Source organism: Tetrao urogallus (genome assembly GCF_951394365.1).
Source record: "Tetrao urogallus genome assembly, chromosome: 1".
Classification (NCBI taxonomy): Eukaryota; Metazoa; Chordata; class Aves; order Galliformes; family Phasianidae; genus Tetrao; species Tetrao urogallus.
Window position 1 is genome coordinate 71,441,607 of NC_136813.1, and position 23,422 is coordinate 71,465,028.

At 39.1% G+C, this 23,422-nt stretch overlaps 1 protein-coding gene across 1 annotated transcript; it reads left to right on the top strand.

Moving 5' to 3' along the window:
* Positions 1-686: 686 nt before the first annotated feature.
* Positions 687-21,898, top strand: MSL3 (MSL complex subunit 3; the record flags this gene model as incomplete). Its single annotated transcript, XM_079549392.1, has 13 exons — positions 687-785; positions 3,060-3,142; positions 3,705-3,800; positions 4,531-4,631; positions 5,432-5,520; positions 8,064-8,186; positions 8,628-8,788; positions 10,264-10,422; positions 10,882-11,144; positions 11,326-11,435; positions 11,627-11,726; positions 12,133-12,217; positions 21,799-21,898. 13 exons carry the CDS (start codon positions 687-689, stop codon positions 21,896-21,898), a joined length of 1,569 nt encoding a protein of 522 aa, XP_079405518.1.
* Positions 21,899-23,422: the final 1,524 nt, after the last annotated feature.

Genomic DNA, 23,422 nt, shown 5'->3' on the forward strand with positions numbered 1-23,422 from the left:
GGAGGAAGGAGACAACAGGACAAAACATAGGGCTGTTTCGGGCAGAAGTGGTTGAAGGATCGCCTAGTGTGACTACTGTCACTGGCATACCAGGTCAGAAGTCAGGATACAAACAGAAGTGTGTTGTTCAGTTTCCTCTGCTGTTGTTTCTTCTTTAAACAATGGTAACTCCTGGACAGCAGCTGTTGTTCCATAGCTGCACAAAACCTTTTAAAAAAAATAAAATAAAAGAACTTCGATAATACTTTCTGCAGTCAACATCACATCTACATTATGGAACAGGCTGCCCAGTGAGGGTGTGAACGTCCCCTTCCTAGAGGCACCCAAGGCCAGGCAGGATGGGGCTTTGAGAGACAGTCTAGAGAGAGGTCACACCAGAGAAAGTTCAGGTTGGATATCAGGAACAATTTCTTCTCAGAGAGAGCAGGGAGGTGCTGCAAACAGGCCGCCCAGGGAGTCAGTAGCCCTGAAGGCGTCGAAACGGCCATCTTGACAGCGGAGGACGGCTCCCGGCTTGACAGCACAGCCGGGGCGCGCAGCGCAGCGCAGCGCAGCCCCCTCCCTGCCCCGTTCTGGCAGCCCGCCACCCCGCCGCCTCCTCCCGAGGAGCCGGAGAGGGCGGGGCCGGCGGCAGCACCTCCCCGACGGGCGGGGCGGGACGCTCTCCTTTGCGCCATGATGAACAAATGACCTCGCGGGGAATGAAATTTAAGTTCCACCGGGGGGAGAGAGTTCTCTGCTTCGAGCCCGACCCCACCAAGGCTAAAGTGCTCTATGATGCCAAGGTGACCGGCCGCGCTCGCACCCTGCCCCTCAGCCCCGGACCGCGGAGAGGCGGGGCCGCCCTTAACGCTCCTTCGTCGGTGCGCCGCGCGCTCCCGCCGCTCCGCTTCCGGGTGCGCGCGCTGGGGGGGGCGGAGGAAGGGCGGAAGAGGGACGCGGCCGCGGGCAGGCGGGGCGGCCCCGCCGCTGCCACTGGGCGCGGGGATCGGACGGCGGGAGAGAACGGGTCCGGAGCGGCGGCCGAGCCCCCAAAGCCGCTCTTTCGGCCTGGCCGCTAACAGGAGCGGGCGGAGCCGGGGCCTCGTGTTCTGTTCAGGAGGCGAACGGCGCCGCTCCTCGGTGCGGCAGTGCCACCGCGCTATCCGGCCGCGGCTGGACGCTGCTGAGCGGCCCCCCCCTTTTTTTTTTTTTTCCTTCTGTCTCTAGCCTAGCGTGGCTCGTCAGCCTCCTTACTCCCTGCCTGCCTCCCCCCTCTGAGGGTGTGAGCGCAGCGGCGGTGCGCGCAGAAAAACCGTCGTAAGCGGTGGGCGGCGGTCTGCAGTGGCGGTCCGTCAGGTGACTGCGTTGCGGGCCTGGCCCCTTGTGCAGCTCCCTGCACTTTGTGGGGCTTTGTGTAGGTCCGGTGCTTCTGGGAACGCTGGTGCGGCACGAGCTGATTTTTTTTCAGTCTAAAGTGACCTGTTCTGAACCTGTCAATGGTTTAGCATTTAACGTGGAGGTTGGTGGCCCTGCATGTGGCAGGGGGGTTGGAGATTCATGATCCTTGAGGTCCCTTCCAACCCTGGCCGTTCTGTGATTCTACTTTGCGTGGTGGGGGTTGTTTACTGGTTTTGCTTGTCCACTGAGGGGCAAAAAGGAATGTTACAGCTGGATTCTTGACCAGATGGTACTTTCGTGCTAGGAATTTACTAGTAGTGTCAGTCAGTGTTTTCCAAACGCCTTTCCATGGGAATTTGAGCTGTCCTCATGTTTCTCCACATATTGTTATCACAGAATCACAGAATGGCTGGAGTTGGAAGGGACCTCAAGGATCACGAATCTCCAACCCCCCTGCCACATGCAGGGCCACCGACCTCCACATTTAATACTAGACCAGGCTGCCCAGGGCCACGTCAACCTGGCCTTGAACACCTCCAGGGACAGGGCATCCACAACCTCTCTGGGCAGCCTGTTCCAGCATCTCACCACTCTCATAGTGAATAATTAAGTGTTATGTTCCAGCCATCCCAACAGCCAATCACGGCAGACCTTAGAGGCAACTTCAGAGCAGAAATTTAATAGCACCTTTATCTTTACTTTCAAATACCCTGGACTCTAGCAACGCTCTCCTTGGTTCAACAGTTCCTTACATTCTGGGTTCCAAAATTAAACGTTCCTGTGGCCTATCCACTGGCTTCACCCATGTATGTGGTGTGCCCATTCACATGAGGGTGGGATGATTCCTTTGTTTTTAGTAGTCCTATTGATCTTCTTAATGATCCATTGTGAAATATCTTTCTCCTTTGACTGGCTGTTTGTACTTTATTTTTTCTTTTTTAAATACTGAATCTCTGTGTTCTGAGAAGAAAGCAGATTTAAAAAAAAAAAACAAAAAAAACAAAAAAAAACAAAAAAAAAAACGAGCATGTAATGCAGTTCATCTGTGTGTCTTGCTAATGAGAGAAAGATGAAGAAAGCCTCCTCTCCAAACAACTGTTCAGAAAATGCCTCTAGTGTAAATAATGATTTTTGTTTCCACTTTGACCTCACTTGATCAAAATAAACTTGTGGGTGCCTGAGATAATTATTTTTGGAGCTGAAACTAGGTGGTCTTTGAGGTTCCTTCCAACCCAAGCCATTTTATGACTGTGTCATTTTACCTAAGTGAGGGAGAAAGAAACAGAAACCCACATACAAGACATTTTTGTGTTTCAGAGCTAGATTATGTGCTCAAGAGAACAGTCTTTCTGAGGTTTACATATAGTGCTGTTGCTTCCTGAAGAGGTATAGTCTATCTACACATCCATATTGCTGTAGAGCAACACAATATCACACTGTCTTGAAAGCATTGTCCAGAGGGCAGGATAAAGATGGCTAGCAGCACTTTAGAAGTGCCTGACAAAAAAAGCAACTTTTGCTCACCACTGGTATAGTTTATATATTTTTCTCATATAAACAGTCAATAACAAAACTCTAGTTGTCTTGAATATATTTTTTTCCTGTGTGTATAAGTTCCTTAAACATTCAGAAGTTCACATTCTTTCAAGTGTTGTAATATTTGCTGTTCACTGTTTCAGATTGTTGATATTATTGTTGGTAAAGATGAGAAAGGCAGAAAAATTCCAGAATATCTAATCCATTTTAACGGTTGGAACAGAAGGTAAGAACCTGTATACCTAGTTTTTGTTCTTTCATTACTTCCTTTTTTATTTTTGGCAGATAAAAATGTTATGTAGAATGTCCAAGATCTCATGTTTGTATGAGTATGTTTAATTTATGAGTGCTTTTAATATATTTGAATGTATTGGCTGATTAGTTTCTATCTTTAAATATCAGTGGATCAGTTTGATAACCATCAGTTTAAACTTTATGGGATATTTGTATACTGTGGCTCCCAGGTTTCCAGTAATAAAAAGATTTTTGTCCTTCATTAGACCTAAGCCTAGGTAGTTTGCCTATTGTGGTTAGATGAGTGCAGTCTCTGACCATGGTCTATAGCACATATTGGTGCTACAAACGTTACCATTTGATGCCTAGAAGCTCTCCAGTCTTGACATAGCATTGTCAGTTGGAAGCCACGTGAATACTGAAGAGTGTAACTCAGTGTTGCTTCTGAATGATGTTAAGATAGTACTTCTTACATTTAACATGTATTAATTTACCAACAATCATGAATGGAATGTATGTAAGCCATTAGTAACTTTCTTTTGACCACTCCTTAGCTGGGATAGATGGGCAGCTGAAGATCATGTCCTTCGTGATACTGATGAAAATCGCAGATTACAGCGTAAATTGGCACGGAAGGCTGTGGCTCGCATGTAAGTAATACTTTTGGTTTCAGCATGAAGATTTTTCAGATTTGACCAGCCACTTTTGTAGGTGTATGTGAGTTTGATCTCTAAGCTCATGCTGTAGGTGGTACGTGCCTATTCAGTGCAGTCAGCGTGTTCTTGGGAGCTTCTCTTTCATTCGAAGGTGCATAGCTACGTGTTGTTACCAAACATGTAGGTTTAAATGTTGCTTGATGTTTTAATGTTGTTTAAGCGTTGTCCACATTTAATAACTATATGTTATTCTTAACTATTGCTGTGAGATGCATTTTTATTGGGACTACTTTTTCTCAAAGAAAGGTACTTCTAAAACAACTTAGAGAGGCCTGAGGTACTTTCGAGTCAGAGGCAGTATTTTAATATCAATTAAATGTGGCTTGAGGATCTGCTTGAGAAGGCAAGTAAAAGGTAGTGAAGGTATCTACTGTAAAATGAGCATTGCCTGAATTATTTCAGTGTTAATTCATGAAAATAACCCAAACATACATCCTGTGTGTTTTCATGTACTGGTGTTAGCTAAGATAAACATATTAAATGGCAGTGTTCAAGAGGCGCCTGGATGAGGAGCTATGAGATATGGTTTAGTAGCTTGTGGTACTAATAGGAATGGGAGGGTGGTTGGACTAGATGATCTTGCAGGTCCTTTCCAACCTTGCGATTCTGTGACTCTGTGAAATGAGATTGGCCAAGTTTAAGTGAACTGTTTTATGCTCTATAGGAGAAGAAAAGGAAGAAAGAAGAGACGTTGCAGGTTGCCTGGTGTTGACTCTGTTTTAAAAAGCCTTCCTGCTGAGGAAAATGATCATCATAGCGAAAAAAGTGAGTTTGTTTTTATTCTCTAGTAACTAGCATAATGCCTTTAATGCTGAGCTATGGGTACAGTGAGCACTTTAACTTGCTTTTAGGATGACATGAGTGTCATGGAACTGTACTGAGGCAGTCATATTAAGAGTGAGTGCAGTGTTCCATGTTAAGCATCTCTTAGCCTAGGGTACCACATTTCTTCTTGTGTTCCAGAGACTTTTTTCTTCTGTCAACTCAACTCTTCCAGTCAGTGATATCAGAGTTTTATGCAGTTTTGTTTGCTATGTGCAAGAAGTCCCTAGTCTTCCTTCTGTGGTGTAAAGAAGTTAGATACTTTGCTCGCTAATGTTTCTGTGTATTTCTGAGGAGGTGGTAATAAGACTTTTTTTTCCTAATTTGACTACTTGATTTCACTCTTAAGCCAGCTCTTTCAATTCACTTTTCTTTGTAACCTGGAAGCCATCAAGAACATTGGCACTTCATTGATGTTCTGGCAGTCTCCTGATTGAATAATTAAAACATTAATCCCATATTCAGAACTGAAGTTCAATTAAAAAACTGAAAATATTTGTGTGTATACAGCAATACAAAGAGACTTTCTGAACTGTGTGTTTCATCTAGAAGGAATGTAGGAGTGCTTTTGTAAACTTCTTGTCTTCCATTTTCATGAAGCTTCTTGCGTGCTGTAAATACTGCTTGTGTGCTTAATAAGAATGAACAATTCTAATAACATAAAAATAACAACTTGTTATAAATATAATTTAGGTCTGTGCAATGTAATAATGTAAAAAATATCTGAAATCTCTTTTACACAGCTGTGAGTAGTTCTTCTGACGACAGTGATGAAGGAACAGATGAAGAAATAAAAAGTGAAGAAAGTGACATAGAAGAGAGGACAGAAATGGTATATTTATTGTCTCCTTTAATTTAAAAATCAGTATTTAAAATGCTGGAGAAATTGAAATGAAGGATATATATGTCACCAACTGGTGGCTTACATAGGTTAGAAAAGCTTAAAATCCAGATAGAATTAAATTTAGCCAGGGACATAAAAGGGAACAAGAAGAAATTCTGCAGGTATATCAGTGATTAAAGGAAGGCCAGGGAAGATGTTGGCCCTTTCAGGAAGGAAGCTGGAGACCTGGTCACAAGGGATACAGAGAAAGCTGAGGTGCTCAATGGCTTCTTTGCCTTAATCTTCACTGGTAAGGTGAAGAGTCACACTGCCCAAGCTGCAAAAAGCAAACGTAAAAACTTGTAGAAGGAAGATCTGCCTGCTGTAAGTGAAGATCAGGTTTGAGACCATCTGAAGAACTGATGATGCACATAGTACATGGGACTCAATGAGATCCATCCATGGGTTCTGAAGGAGCAGGTGGCTAAAAATGTCAAGCCACTATCCATTAAATTTGGAAGGTCATAGCAGTCTGGTGAAGTTCCCACTGACTTTTCCATTTTCAAAAAGGGAAAAAAGACCCAGGGAACTAAAGGCCAGTCAGTCTCACCTCTGCCTGGAAAGATAATGGAGCAGATCTTTCTGAAGGCCCTACTAACCATGTGGAAAATAAAGATGAGGTGATTAGTAGTATGGTACATGGCTTCATTAAAGGCAAGTCATGCCTGACGAACCTGGTGGTGTTTTATGATGGAGTTACAGCATCTATGGATAGAAGAAGAGCAATTGGTGTCATCTACCTGAGTTTTTGTGAAGCATTTGACAGGGTCAAACTAAATTGGAGAAAAATGGATTTGGAGGGTTGATCACTTGCTGGATATCCATTAGCTGGATGGTTACACTCATAGAGTTGCAGTGAATGGCTCAGTGTCCAAGTAGAGACCAGTGATGAGTGGTTCCTCAGGGATCAGTGCTGGGACCGGTGTTATTTAGCATCTTTGCAGGCAACGTGGACAATGGGATCGAGTGCAGACCTCAGCATGTTTGCGGATGACACCAAGCTGAATGGTGCAGTTGACATGCTAGAGGGAAGGGATGCTATCCAGAGGGTCCTGGACAAGCTTGAGAGATGGGCCTACGCCAACCTCATGAAGTTCAACAAGGCAAAGTGCAAGGTTCTGCATCTGTATCAGGGCAATCCCAAACAAAGATACAGGTTGGGTGGCTTGAGAACAGCCCTTAGGAGAAGGCTTTGCAAGTGTCAGTTGATGAAAGACACAACATGAGTCAGCAGTGTGCACTTGCAGCCCAGAAGGCTGACTGTATTCTGGGTTGCATCAAGAGAAGCATGACCAGCAGGCCAAGGGTGGTGATTGTGCCCCTCTACTCTGCTCTTTTGAGACTCCACCTGGAGTACTGTGTCCAGTTCTGGGGCCCTCAACACAAGAGGGATGCAAAGCTGTTGGAGCAAGTCCAGAGGAGAGCCACAGAGAGATGATCAGAAGGCTGGAGCACGTACCTTATGAGGATAGGCTGAGAGAGTTGGGGTTCTTCAGCACAGAGAATGCTCTGGGAGGACCTTACAGCAGCCTTCCAGTGCTTGAAAGAGGACAGGAAAGCTAGGAGAGGCTTTCTATATAAGAGCATGCAGTAATGGGAGAGGGGAGATGGTTTTAAACTGAAAAGGAGGATATTAGGAAGAAATTCTTTACTGTGAGGATGATGAGACACTGGAACAGGTTATCCAGTGAGGCTACAGATGTCCCCTCCCTTTAGGTGTTCAAAACCAGGCTGAATGGGGCTTTGAGCAACCTGGTATAGTGGGAGGTGTCCCTGCCTATAGCAAAGGGTTTGGAACTAGGTGTTCTTAAAGGTCCCTTTTAACCCAAACCGTTCTGTGATTTAAATGTAAATTGTCTACTGTGGTTGAGTTTTTGAAAGTTACATGTGATGTCATATTGTAGAATTTTGATAGTAATCTTTAAGTACACATTTGCTTCTTTTTTCTCCCTTGCAACACATAAGGTTTGTGTGGAGAAAACAAACTAGATTATCTGCTTTTGTAGGTGCTGTAAAATCTTATTGGTCTACTCAGGTTGGATGCAGGAGTAGCATCTTGGTAACTTTTGTATTTTCCTGTGAAATGAGTCTATCGGTGCTGGCCTTTAAAATATGGAAGGCAAACTTCAAGAAAAAACATCTCTTCTGCTTTAGCAAAAGCAGAGTTCGGCATAAGTAGTTGCTCTGAAGGCCTGTGATATTAAACCAGTGTAACATAGGTGATCTGAAGCAGCAAAACATAACCAATCTGTTTGTTCCTTTGTGTTAATTAAGTGAATGCTAAATTAAACTGAATTTGCAGATGATATGAAAGCGGTGTTACTGCTTACAGTACAGCTACTATAAACTTATTTATTATAATTATAAAAGTAATGCAGTTTTACTGTTGCGTGTCAAAACTTCACTGAATGTCAAAGAATGTGTTGAAGTTCTTTTTCACTAATATTAATAAGCACAAACACTGTATTGTTTCTTGCACTGGCCTCTTGTAGAAAGAAGATCAAGACACTCATTCAAAAAGGGAAATGGAAGAAAGAGCAATAAACATAGAAATTCCTGAAGTCTTGAAAAAGAAGCTTGAAGAAGACTGTTACTATATTAATAGAAGAAAACGGGTATGAAATAAAAGCAGTGAAGTTAATATGCATGATGTGGGGTCAAAAATGCTTATATATGGCAACCCCTTTTTTAAGCATTGTTGCAAAGAAAAGCTCAGATAACATAAAGAAGAACAAAAAGAGTGCAGGGAGCAGACTTCTGTATAGCAAGAACAGTGAGTTGTCATTCTATGTAAGGGCTTAACGCTTCTGTACCTGGCTTGTTTCAGGAGTGCAAGTTCTTTAAAGCTGAAAATGTAATTACTATAGTTCACCTATTTTTTTCTAAATATCTACAAACAATTGAAAATGTAGTTTTAGAGATTGAAATTAATCACTCCTGAAGTAACTTTATGCAGTAGAGACTTTAAAAACCTCATAACTTTATTAGCTCCTGCTTTAGATAGTTATATTTATTAATTAATTTTGTAAGACATCAGTTTGTTGTTTCTTTTTCAGCTAGTGAAGCTTCCTTGCCAGACAAATATAATAACCATCCTGGAGTCATATGTGAAACATTTTGCTATTAATGCTGCATTTTCAGCCAACGAAAGGTCTCGGCACCATCAGGTGACTCCACATGCTAATATGAATCTTCATTATGTGCCACCAGAGAAGAAGTAAGTAAGCTTTAGCATACAGCCATGAGAAGAATTAACTTGCATTTTGTGCTCTGTCTTAAGGCTAAACAATCTGTCTTAAGGTTTATATTGTAATGATACTGTTGTTTTACAAAGGTTAAACGCTATATGCAAGCATTTCTAATAACACTCCGAGTGCAGATTATTTGTTTTAATGACATGTATTCTTAAGGCTTAGAGTCAAAATGCAGGAAAACTGAATGCTTACAGTCGCACCAATCCTGCTTATTAAAATTGATTACATCTTTGTATGTTATTTTCAACTGACCTTTGTCATCTTCTTCCTGTTAAGTCTGCGTATTTGCTGTTTTCTTTCATAAAGATTTTCAATATTAAGTAAGGCTGCTCCATTTAGTCTACACTAATGTGAAATTTTGCATTTTATCAAACATAGAACATAATGAAAGTCACAATTTTTTTCAGCACTGTATAACAATGCTATTTCCTGGAATATCTTGGTCTACATGAGTGTTTCACTTTGTTGATGTCATTCATTACATGACAGATTACTTATATTTTCTTTGTAAAGTAATCTCCCAAACAAATTAGATGGGACAGGAGTATGAATGAAAGGTGGTATTTACATTTTGATTTTTAAAGGTGTATATTTATGTGACTTAATAATGTGCTTTAGTAGGTCATGATTTCAGAATTTCAGTGAGCCTTTTAGTAGATGAGCTTGAGCTGATAATGCTATTGTACCTTCCTTACTGCGTGGAAGATGACTGACCTTTTTAAATGTGGTGGAATTTCTGCACATGGTGCTGCCCTGACCCAACTTACAGATAGTGATTTGATTGGTTTTTCTTTTTCTTTTTCTTTTTTTTTGTTTTGTGTTAGTTTAAGCAGATTTAATGGGAGATAGAGAATTTCTAATGTAGATCTCATTGGAAACATTATTTATCATGCCACATGCATATATATGTGCTTGAGAACTGAGCAGTGATTATCTTCATCCTTCACAGATGAAGCACAGATATGAGAGGTGCTTAAGTAGCCAGGATGCTTGAGTTCATGTTTCTTGTAACACTGCCCATCGCCTGACAACATGACTATTTTACAGAAACCTACATCAGAAATCCCTTGTAGCCTCTAAGTGTTGTATTTTCCTAGTACTAGGAGCAGACTGCTGGAAACTGATCTGCTCTAATGCAAATACATCATTTTTTCTTGATTTGCTGGAGATCTCTTAAGCACAGCCTTAACTGCATCTTAGCTGCTGTAGTTCAGATTCTGCATGTGGCTTCTAGGCAGGGATTCCGTCTATTAAATACTTACATTCTCCTGACAGATGACTCTTATTAAATACAATAAACTTGGTATGCTTTTCATTGCTTATTACACAGGGAAGGGATGCAATCAGTATGTCATAGTTAAGATGTAGGAATTTCCCCTTACATAACAAAATATTTTGATGCGTGTCTTTGAAATTCCTCTTTCTTTTTTCTCTGTAGCGTTGAGCTGTGTAAGGAGATGGTGGATGGGCTGAGAATAACGTTTGACTTCACACTTCCATTAATTTTGCTCTATCCTTATGAGCAAGCTCAATTTAAGAAGGTGACTTCATCAAAATTCTTTCTTCCTATCAAAGAGAACTCAACAAATACTAACAGGTACATTGGTTATAAAGAGTGTGATACTGCTTATCTCATGAGAAAAATGCAATAAAAAATGGTTATGTGTTTAGAATGCCATTATTTCTTATATGCTTTGGCTTAAAAGTAGTCTTCTTGATGAATTGCTTACCTGCTCTCTGAATTACTTGCCTGAATTCAGAATACAAGTTGTGAATTTCTATCTGATTAACCTCAAAAAAAGTGTTTGTACTGACTGGATTTATGCTGCAACTTCATGAAATTACATTTTGATGTAATTTTAATTTATGATCATTAACCTTTAAAATAAGTATGCTTCAGGAAGCTATTATTTAAAATAAGCTCTCATTACTTTGCTCATTCTTGAAAGGAGGCTGTGTAATTCAGATAATTGTTTAATAAGATTTGTGAGACTTACAGTTTCGAGGAAAGATCACCTGATCTTTTCAGTTCTGTGAAGCTGTGTTTGTTTCCTAGAAATCAGGAGGAGCTTTCCCCAAGCCCACCTCTGCTGAATCCACCAACGCCTCAGTCAACAGACAGCCAGCCTGCAACAGCAGAGCCAGCCACACCAAAAAGAAGGAAGGCTGAACCAGAAATCCTGCAATCGCTGAGACGTTCTACACGGCATACCTCTAACTGTGACAGGTTGTCTGAAAGTAGTGCTTCCCCACAACCTAAGCGGCGGCATCTTGAGACCCCAACTTCTATGCCAAAGCTCTTCTTGCACCTGGAGAAAAGTAGGTTTTACTGTTATGGTTGTTACTCTGAACAAGAATAAATCCTGTTCCTTTTTAATGTCATGTGAGCTGAATGAGAAGCACTCACTAAATTCTTGTGTTTTAATACTTTAAATATTTTATCACTATTGTTCCACAAAACAGATTGTTATATATATATATACTTGTTTCTTTTTTGAAGAAACCCCTGTTCATAGTGGATCATCTTCACCTATAACTCTGACTCCTAGCAAAGAGGGGAGTGCAGTTTTTACCGGCTTTGAAGGTAGAAGGAACAACGAATTGAATGAGGTAAGAGGTCTTTGTTATTGGCTTAGATTAAATGTTCAAAGTTACAGTGGGCCTCAGAGTAGGACTGCCTGAGAAAAGGTGTTGTTTAGAAGTAAGTCTATCTTCACTCAGGTTTTGGAGTTCTATACAAACCAAACTCATTAGGATGCTGTAATAATCTTATAACTAACACTTACGTGTTTTATGTTCAGGTTTTGTCCTGGAAACTGATGCCAGAGAACTATCCACCAAGTGATCAACCACCACCTCCATCGTACATCTATGGATCTCAACATTTGCTACGCATGTTTGGTAAACTTCTGTGGAATCATAACTGCTTTTCTTTTTGTTTTTGTTGGCAGTGAGCGTGATTTTTTTTCTTTTGTTTTTGGAGAAATGTAAATTTTAATCTGCTTAAAACCCTTAAGATGTTGTTCATTATTTCAGTTTTCTTTTACTGTCTGTAAGCATTCATTTAAGAAAAACCAAAAAGGTAAATAAGTGCTGCTTCCATGCATTATCAAACGTTAAACCCAGCAACATCTGCTTTCTGAACATGTTTGTTATGGTGAGGTTTTGGAAGATGATTGAGCATCTTTCAAAGAAAAGTGGAGGCTGCAGAGAAAATGGATTCTTAGATTCTTTTCTACACTGTGGATAAACGTAACTAGAAATTGCTTTTTAAGAAAAATGTAAACATTATTTTTCTTATTTACAGTAAAGCTACCAGAAATACTGGGGAAGATGTGCTTTCCTGACAAGAACCTCAAGGCTTTAGTAAAACACTTTGAAATGTTTCTAAGGTAATGTGTTTCTAAGGAAATGTGTTCTAAGGTAATCTGCCACAGTAGTACTGACTACACTGTTATATAGATTTAAGCATTCCAGAATGCCAAGAGGTTTCTGAGGTGTTAATTTTCATAGCTGCAACAACATGACAAAGTGAATTACAGAAGTAAAAATAGTGGATGAAGTTTCAGGACTCCTTTAACTTCAATACTTAATGTTTTAATAAACAGTGATAGGGAACTTCAGTATACGAGTTTGTGTGATAGGAAGAACCTCTTATTAATGATGGTGTTTGTTTTAATAAAAGACTGTTCTAGCTCTGCATTTGAACAGAAAAGTTTCTGTTACACTGTGCAGTGTATTGTAGAGGTACCCAAACTCACTGTAATGCTGTAGCTAGAGGCAGCGTGGCTGTGTCTGCACTATGATATACTTGTCATTACTCTCATTAGTATGTCTGCACTGTAGTTTGGCTCTGGTGTCTGAGACAGTGCTGTATTGTGCAGCATCAGCACATCAAAAAAACAAATTTTACAGAGAAAGCTGGTAAGGAGGTGCTGTAAGTGGTAAACATTTGGTATAAATATGGGACTTCCATCTTAGCACTGGTCAAATACTTTACTGAAAAATAATGTAATATGTCTCTAGGATATCAAACCTCCTGTTTGCTCAAGGAGAGCTGATGATCCATGTGCAAACTTCAAAATGCTTTTATTTTAGGTGTTTATTGAAAATACATGTCTCAACATGTTTTCTACAGTAGGATGTTTTCTCTTGAATAATTTCATTCTTGAGTTTTACTGATTCCTTTTTACATTTCTGTTTTGTCAAATTCTTATTAGTACTCATTATCCTGTTAAACGGGACAGCATTAATACTTATTTTTGGAAGCCAGGTACTAGGAATCTTTGCTTGTAGTGAATGTTACTTAGGATGCTTAATCTGCTGTTGATCAGATCAGTTTTCCAGACCTCTTCTTGTTCTGATTCCTCTGTGTCAGAGCAGGTCTTAACTCTGTCTTAAATGCCCTTATCCTGTTATATGGATAAGCTGAAGTGGAATGGGGTAGGATAAAGGAGGAAAGATGCTCCCACATACAAGTAGGGAAGTGACTAAAATTCATACTGTGTCCAAATACATTGTATTCTTCCATTGATCATTCTTGTTCAAACGTCTAGCTATCTATAAATAGGAAAAAGTGGGTGTTTCCATATAAGCATTTTTAGCTCAGATAATGCTGTGCTTTTGAAGCAAACGTCTCATTAGTTCCTTCTTACCATGCTTTGTGTTGCATTGCACACTAGTCTCAGAATGCACAAACTGGATTCCCTTTGGAAGACAGAACCATGTTGCAGTGCTATGGGGCACTCAGTGCTGAAGACCAGATTACAATTAAACCAAAATGACACCACCATCCCCTCCACCCTTGAATGAGCATAGCGTGGATATTCTTAGCTGATCAGATACATGACAGTGTCTGAGGACTGGGCATAGTTTGACAGTGCTTTCTAAGCTGTTGGTTTTTGCTGATGTTTTGTTTTGCTGATGCTGTTCTTATGGTTTCTATACTGAAAAGGTTCTGTAACACGGTCAGAAGTTGTCAAATTGAGAACATTTCTTAACGACATTCAGAACTGCAGTTACTGCTGTAGGAAGTGTTTAATTTTGCATAGCTCTATCACAAATGCTGTTCTTAAACTCAGTTTCTTACTAGATGTGGTGCTGTAAATTTGTATGCTCTACATAGAAGACAGTAGCAATTGATTTTTTTTTTTTAAAAAACAAAAAACACCATGTATTTCTGGTGCTTTAGGACATCTTTCCTTTGGGTGTTTTTCTTTCCCATATGTTATTGAATGTGGTTAAGTAACTTTTCTAGAACCTCAGACTTGATCTCTGTAACAGAAATACTTCTATGTTACCTGCTTCTCATCACAAGAGGAAAAAATTAAGTTTGAGGCAGTGTCTTGTACATATTTTTTCCTCAGATTGCTTTTTTTTTTCCTTTTGGGGAACAAAGGGGTGAATGGATGCTTATTAAGAATATTTTTATCAGTTCTGCTCTGGCTTAGTTTTTTTAAACAAGAACTATCTTACGAAGTTTGTATACATTAGGTAGGCACTCTGAAGTGAAGTGACTAATTTCTTGCAGTGAATTACTCTGCGCTGACAAGCTTGAAACAGTCTTTCTTTATTTTTCTAATAGCAGAAAAGGAATTGAAGCTAGTTAGCATTAATAAAAACTGTTCCTGATCCTTCTTTAAGTTCTAGGCAGAGTACTCCAAGCAAAGCAGTTTATTCACTTTGTTAAAACTTTAATGTGATACACAGCTGATTCAGTTTTGGCATAGCTACCGATTTCATTTTGAACTATTATTATATTGCTGAAATGTACAGTTTCATTTAACATTTATACTATTAATCTCATGTGGGCTTAGAAACTGAGACTTGTTTAATGTACCACTTTGTCTGCAAGCTGGCTTGATTGAGTTTACTCGGTACTTTATAGATGCATTAAATTCACTTCAAGATGCTACATCAGTAATATTTTTTCATTCATTTGTCAGATTGCTGCTCATCAAGATTGATCTCAGTTTTCCAGACAGCAATTTTTAAGGAGTGTGTGAAATTTATCTTTGAGTTTCATATTAAATAGAGGCTGTACTCTTTGTGCATAGTGCAGCATTCTGTGAGTACCTAATGAATACTTCTTCATGGAGAACATAACATTTGATTTCTCATTTGCAGAATTTGCAGGAGTAGAGAAAACCAGTTTCTCAAATTAAATGACAGCCTTAGTCTTCACTTCAAATTGTGTGGTCCTGAAATAATTCGTAGTATGTGTAGAAGAGCAGGAGTCTGAAAAAGTGACCTAATTGCTTGTTGGCTTCAGAACATTTCTTAATTAGAATTTAGTTTGCAGGAGCAAACAGTGGAAGCTACCACAATAACTGTTGCCTGCTGACTGGTAGTTTTCTTACCAAAGAGCACTTGATTAAATCTCCCTACAGTTGGTAAATGTAGAGATCAAGTATTGCCTTTTAACTAGTTCCAACTTCAGTCATGTTTTTCATAAAATGCTTATGAATAAAATGTGTTGTGTTGTACATGACTTCTCTTTATTGTGAGTTGCTTAGCATGCCTCCAGATGCTGTTTAAACAACAGGCAAGAACGTGCCAGTTTGCTTCCCTGTTTCCATCTCTTTGAATACAGCCTTGACTTGCAAAACTGTTGTCCCAGGGCTACTGACCAGCAGTAGATGCTTAAGAGTTAGGAGACTATAATCTGTCTGTTATTTTTAAAATAGCAAGACTCATTTTCTTTGAGGTAATTTCTGTCGGTGTAGTTTGTGGTTCAGAAACGTAGGTGTTTCAAGTTTCTGGAAGCAAAGAATGAGTAAATGAACAATTATATTCCCAAAATGCTTTTGAAAGTTGTGATGTTAGCCTTGGCCTGGCAAGTACCCATAGCTTTTCAGATTGTAGAAGAATATGTTCTTAATAGTTAAATTCTTTGGTTTTGTTGAAACCCATTGATTTCTGTGTTTCCTGTAAGTAAATTCTTAATTATTTTTCTGATATTTTATAACCTGCTTTTACTTACTGTGTGAATCTGCTCCGTGGATGAAAAAGTACCTTCAGTGTTGTTGAGTATGTTATGGGGAGGGAGCCATGTCAGAAAGTGACCAAATCACCATTTCCAAAAGCACTTATTAGAGGGATTACGGGCTGTTAGAAGTAACCTTATAAACTAGACCTCTGTTCTTGGCGTCACAATGTTTCTTGAGTGTAGTTTACTTAATTGCAGTGGTAAATTGTGGCCACTAGTCTGTGCTAATGTGCTGTTAATGAAAGAGTATTTGTGGCTTTCTGAGAAAGGGAAAAAAAAAAAAAAAAAGTACTGCACATGGTGAGTGCAGCAGAAAACATCCTTATGTAAAGCTGCTTGTGACTGAGTTTCATCTCGTTATGCCTTAATGTTGCAAAGTGACAGCAGATTGGAAATGATCCTGTTTGATAAGTCCAAGTATATGATTCTGCTATTTTTCTCCTGTTAATTAGCACTTTTCTGTTTGCTTATCAATTCTTGGATTAATTGGTTCCTTGCTTAAAAACTACTCTTGCAGTACAGCAATTAGAACGTATTAGAAAGCTTAAATGAATTGTATCTTAAATATGATAGAATCAAAGTTCTGAATGTCAGTGGCCAGGTAGGGGTTTCCAAATAATAATCGTTAAAAAAATATTCCTTTGCTTGTTGTAGCTCTAAAGTTTTGAAACACTGCGATGAAGGACCTTTGCCTGCACAGTGAATGTATGTGCCTTATCGTGTTGGGCCAGTACTCACCTTTGCATTTTAGTTTCGTTGTATTCATTGGGTGGCCAGAAGGCTAGCAGCCATTTAGGTTCCTCCCAAACTTTCGGCGCCTTTACAGTAAATGCTTTTAAATCAGTAAGAAGTGCCTTGTACTGTGGAGTCTTCTGTTTTCTGGTCTCTGTTCTTCTGCTCCATCTGGTTGGTCTGAAGAATCTCCTTAAGTACACTTACTGTTCTCAAGTGGGGTTTGATTGCTTTATCAAAAATATTTATGGGAACTGTACATTGTGGATTGCTGCTCTTCCTTCAGCTTACCAGGTCATCAGGTGCCTATGTATTTGACTGAGGAGCATATCCCTAATCAGAATAGTATTTCAATCACTTATCTACAGTAGAGTGTGCCCAAAATATTTTGTCTTACGGCAGCTTGTTCAGAAGATAGCTCTAGGAATTAATTCAGAGATCTGTAATGGACTTGCCAAAAGTGAGTCTTCGCCTTTGAAAGCAACCAAGAATAAATGTAATCAGTCTTGTAGAACTGTTTTCCCAAAAGTAGTGGTGTATCTTTTAATTTTCACTCTGGTTTCCTGGGTTATGTTGGCAGCTTAGCATATTCAGAGTTATCTGTGCTTTCCTTTTAAAGTCCATGGAGGATGATCCTGGTTTCTGTATATATGTGAATGGTGAAAGTCTAGTCAGCAGAACAAGGCTGCTGGTTTCTTGGGATATTGGATATTAGAATAAGCATCTGAAGGTTTCCTGAGTGTCCTTTCTGGAGACTTGCCTCCCTACCCCCAGCTGGTAGGGATAGGGAGGCAGGTGTTGGCATAAACCCTTGTATGAAACTAAGCCTTTTAGGCTTAAAATGCTGCCTTTCAGTAGTGGTCACGGAGAGGAGGCAGCTTCTTAATCTGAAAAAACATTTATTTTGAAGAGATGGGTACGAGCTCCATGAGTCATCATGTTCTTTCAGCAGATTTCTTCAGATAAATCAATACAGATGCCTTTCAAACAGTATTTAGCAGAGGCTACTGATCTCTGTGGAACACCTGCTTACCTTCTAGAGCTCAGATAAATAGCTGAAGTATGCAGGATGGAAATATTTCCTGGAAATATTTTCTTTCTCCTCTGTATTGTATGTTATGTATCTGTAAATCATACCTCTATAGCTGAGGATTAAATTTATATTAGATCTATGTATTATTTATTATTAAATTTAATATAAGGTAAAAGTAAGGATTTCCTTTCTGTGGAATGTTCACACCTATCAGGCAGTCCCTTAGCTTGTTCATATGGTGATAGCTGACATCCAGAAGACTTGTTTTTTTTCATGCAAAAATTGTTAAAGTAGTAAGTTGTGTTGAGGCTGCCAGGACAAGAATATTTTTGGTATCAGATGTTGCTCTTAAAGCTCATACTAATTCAGTGACCTTGCTGATAAATGTTCCTGACATACATGCCAAGTGGCCTTTTAATGTGGGTGATGATAGCTCTGTGCCTCTTCATGGTAGATCTGCCTGTATAACTCACGGCCAGATGGTAGTATGTTTGTGGGGCTATTGCTTTGGAGTCACCTGAGGTAAACTTGTTAATGGACTGCCTCATTTGAGGTGCAGAATGTAAGAATCCTTGAAGCTAGGTTGCCCTTGCATCTATTTTCTGATTTCCATCTCCTAGCCCTTTCCAAAGTGTTGCTTTTCTAGGAATCTGTGGTAGAGAGGGAAATAGCAATGTTATGTCATTACATCCATGTTCTGAAAACGAGGGTAAACTGTAAGTGTTGTTTTAGTGGGTGCTCAGCAAAATAAGTGTGCAGTCTCTCATCAGGAAGTATGTGTATGATGTGTCTCCAAACTTCCATTAGAAGGCAATTTCACTCTTCAGATTTAAGCTCTGTAAAAAGTATAAAAATGTAAAAGCAGTAAAGCAGCAGGTGATATTTTTCCTGGATTTGTAAGGGGAAGAGTATTGAAACAATTTCTGAAGAGATAAATAGCATTGTGACTTCTGATCTGTAGCAGAACATTTTGAATCTACTAAGTTAGTACAGTGCCCTCTGCGTCTGAACCTTGGCTCACAACTTGCAGGTTCAATGTAATTGATCTTTGTGCATTTCAGGTTTTCCAAGAGCAAAGCATTAGTAAAATATCCAATAGCTAAGAGTTTTGAGACTCCCAATATTTCTGTGCTTTTTTCCTATACGGGTGTAGTATGGATAGGAAGCTGCTGCAGAAGGGCTGCTGCTATTTTTATACAGGTAGGCAAGGGTCAAAAACTGACCTTGTGTCTTTTCATCTGTTTCCTACCGCTTTTCTACCGAAAGTAACTTGTATCTGCTCTTTGTTCTTTTCCCTTTTTGGAGTTGCAGGTATGCCACAGACATCTCAGCTAAAATTTCCCTGCATTACCAGCTGTCATTTCAGCTTGCACCAAAGTGCCATTTATGACCTTAACTTAAGCAAAAGTCAAGAAAATTTTAAGAGAGAGTGAACTTGTTTCCCATTACACAGACTCAAAATTTTTGGTGACGCGCAGATCTCTTCTAAAGGCTCCTTTCTTTCAGTGTTGCTCTTTTAAAACGTACTAACTCATATGCTTCCAGCTCTTTGGTACTGTGTTTTAGAGGATATGGCACAATTTGAAAACGATTCAATTACTCCTGTGGTTTTCAGTCACTGTTTAACGTGTATTAATGAAGAATTGGTAATTGATTTCTGTTGTGCAACATCTTCATCTTGTGCAATCTGAGTATGTTACAAATTAGATGCAAGGCTTTGTTTTATGCCTTATCACACTCCCATGCCAGCCACCCATCACCTCAGAAGTGATTTATAGCTGACTACAATCAGAGATCATCACAGTGATTATTCAGGTCTTTTTTGAACTTTAAATTGCTCTGATTTCAGTGCCTTTAATGTAGTTTTGCTAGAGTGTGCATGGTGCAAATAAAACAGCATGCTTCTGTGAAGATTAGGAAGATCTGATTGTGTGAATGGTTCTTGTTTTCTATAGATCATTTTCTAAGGAGCGTCTCTGCATTTTATGAAAGTATTTTTTACATATTACAGCAATTTATGGCCTCGTGTAGAAAAGTAGATGGTGACTATTAATGACTTGGCCTAATTAAGTCACTAAGTAGTATGGTTCAACCAGTATGTTAATCAAGTATTAGTGGCTCTAATCTAGACTTGTTCTGTTCTAGGTTTTTTTCTTCTAGTTTGAGGAAAGAATAAATATCTTTCTGGTCTTCTCTCTTTTCAACATTTAACTATTTTGGGTTCTGCACTCACCTTGTTGCATAGATTGACTGCATCTTGTTCATTCATGGAGAAAAATTTCACTGCTGTTTTTATTTCATCTATTTAAATGTCTTTATTTCTGTGAACAAGAATTTAGTATAATGCAGCTGTGTAACAGTGCTGTAAAATTAAATGCAGCTTTTTTGGCTTGGCTTCCATATATATATTTTAAATGAATTCTCAAAACTGTATAGTGTAATTGTTTTGCTTTGTGCTACTTAGTGAAGTTCAAAGCTGCTGTTGGAACCAGTGAGAAACTTAGCATAGCGTGAATACTAATAAACAAGAAGAGATGCTGATGTATTTGACAGACAGGATTTTGTGAATGAGGACTGTGTGGAAATTCACCATAGCTCTTGTTTGTTATGATAGCTTATGTGGTGTCAGTCTGTGGCAGAGCAAGTTGGGTCCTTGCTTTAAATACAAGAAATAGCTTTCTCCCTTCTTGGCAATAACTACAGCAGCTGAATGTTGCCAGGTCGCTCTTCAGGTGCTGTTATTAGTATGTAATGAAGACTTTGCTGATTAATTCCTTGGGTGATGTCTAAAAGCAAAAATAAACCCCCATTTCATCTTCTGGAAGTGAACTGCTGGACGATCAATACACTTGCATGTCTTAACCTTGAAATGTTTAATACCAGAAACTAGCCTAAGTCTCTCTGTAGTGTTAATTACTGAATTCTTAGGGAAGAACAGATACTGACAAAGTGGATTCTTAACAAATGGTGGAACATAAAATAATTGGCTTGTTCTAAGAAACCTGTATCTCTCATTGCTTTTCCAAGAATTAGAGGGGTATAACAAGGTATGCCTCTACTTTTGCAATTGTTTGGTGACCATGTTTTGGTAAAAGGACTGGGAGGGACTGGAATCAATCTTCATCATTTATCTCCATTTGTGTGCTGTAACCTTTCTGTATGAGCTCTCAGCAGTTAATATATTCTTATTTTAAATTTCCCTTGCCTTGTATAAGACTCTTATAACCATCTTATTAGTATTCTTCGACACTTGGGCTTTCTCAAGATCAAAGGATCTGCCTAGTTTAGGCAGAGTAGCAAATGATGTTGGAGAAATGGTACAGTTTTAATTGCGCTCACCTTACAGTTCTTTTTCTTTATTGGGAGTTCTGTTCAGAGTTGGTTATGCAAAGCTCAGTTTTTTGAAGTAAAGTTTGTTCGTATGCATCAGGTTTAAGAACTGTTTTGCCCTCACACCCCCATTTTCATAACACACATCTCTGAATGTAAAGACAAGACCAGGGTGCTATTTTCTTACTAGTGTTACTAAACAACGGTGTTCAGCTTCTGTAATGAGCCAGGAAAGGGTTGTGTCTTAGCAGACCTGTTAAAGTGCTTGGCTGTGGGAACAATATTTGAAGAGCAGACTGGAGAAATCTGAAATTAGGGAACAGATTTGCAGAAGATACGTATGTCTTTCAACAACAAATGCAAAAATCAAGCACACTAGAAGGGTGGAGGTCCTAAATGCACAGTCATGCAAAAGAATAAATCATAGTTTTATTTGCCTGAAAGGCTACAGTTTGACCTAATGATTACGGGCCAATTAAGTAAGATACTTATTGCTGGCGTGCCTGACTTCTTGTGTAAATGACAATACTAAGCTGAGCGTGTGACTGACATAAGTTGGAAAAGCATCTTTTTGCTTGTTTTCCCCGATAGCTCTTTGAAGCTGTTCTTAGAGAAGAGTGCAGCTTGTGGATTTTTATTGTGGAGCTTTAGTAAGACTTGTCACACACCTGAATTTCAGAATAATTTTCTCAAAATGAAGTTTGTTATTGTGCAGAACTTACAAATAAATAAAAACAGGGCAAACTTTTTGCGTGACATATTTCAAAATGTAATAATTCTTAACTTGCAGGCTGTAGTTTTGCTGAGCTTAAAAAATGAATAGAAATCTGCTTCTGTTAAATGTTTCATATTCTGTTTTCTCATTGTTTTTTGTGTGTGCTTTTGCTTAGGTTTTTAGCAGAATACCACGATGATTTCTTCCCAGAATCTGCTTACGTAGCTGCCTGTGAAGCCTACTACAGTACTAAAAATCCCCGGGCAATCTACTGAAGCTATTAATAAAGATTGAATTCCTACTATATGTAGCCTGTGACAGTGCTACCATGTGGCTACAAGATGAAGATGAAAAGAATTGAAACAACTTCTGGAGTTTGAAATAGGGGGATATCTTCTGTGACGGCTGGATTACTTAGCAGGAATGAGGAACTTCTTCTCAGAAAGTGTGTATAGACTGCGTTGTGAATTGCTTAGGGATTTGAATCAAACTCTGCTTGAGATGAATGAAGACGCCTCATTCTGTCTGCTAATGCATAGAACTGCACAGAACTATTAAAAAGGGAGGCAAAAGCAGATGCATTAGCAACAGGACATTGCAATTTTGTTTTAGCTTGATCCTTTCCAGCCTGAGTAATAAGACTTGACTACGCAGTTACATGAAGAGAATTCATAACTAGTATCTTATGAATTTTTCCTTGCAAATTGCACTTCGTTTTGTGAAACTTAAAAAAGATTGCTTAAGTTAAAGGATTATCTTGCTGTTTGGCTAGTATGACATCAGCCTCAAGAGTGACTTTGCTTAAATGAAAGATGTGTTGCTTACTTTGCATTTTGCAAAGATGTCGCTAGCTCGTGGTAAGGCTATCAGAGTTCCAAGGAGAACATGCCTTGCCAGAGATACAACATCTATCTGGCTATAACAGATTTCCAGAGCCATTATAAAAGAACAGATTTTCTACAAGTAAGTGGAAAAGTCAATAAAGTCATGGCAGTTTAACTGGCAAGTACTCTTTTCCTAATAAAGAACACAATGACTGCTTCTTAAATGTGTGGTTTTGACTGTCTAAAATGTCTTGTGCTTGATTAATATTTTTGAGATTAAGTATGCGTAGCATTAGATGGGAGTATTGACAGTGTAGGGAAGAAACCTCTTTCTCTAACATTGTTTTCTTACCCAATCTTTAAAACTGGGTAAGGAAACATTCTTTAACTCATCCCCTCTGGAAATTGGCATTCGGTCACAACTTATTTTATATCAGTAACAATACATTCAGTAGAATGTAATTGAAATATTCTTGTCTTGAACATCATCAAAACCTTGTCCACTGCATAGAACTCTGTGCTTTAGAGTTTTCTTACTTGTCAAGACAAACAGTGGGCAGAAACTTGGACTCCAAACTTATGGCCTAGTGCCCTCTTCCCTTTGTAATCCTTCCTACTTTACAAAACCTCTCTTAGAACACTTTGTGTAAAAGACAAAATATTTGACATAGATCTGGAGAAGCTAGTAGTTAGGAATTATTTTACAAACGTAAATGGAAAACTTAGTCTAAGAGGGCAAAGCAAATCTGAAATCTACTATTGACACTCATTCTCTTTCTTTTCAGCACTGAGCTGGTTTGTTAAGCTTTTGAACTGAAGTTAGGGATTACTTCAGCTTTAGCAATTTAGGCTCTGTTCTTTAGAAAAGCTTATGTAAAGACTCTGTTGAATGTAATGGTTGCTAAACAAATGTTTTGCATGGATGCAAGCAAATTGGTCCTTGTTTCTAAAGGTTAATGTTCAGTGCTACCCTTT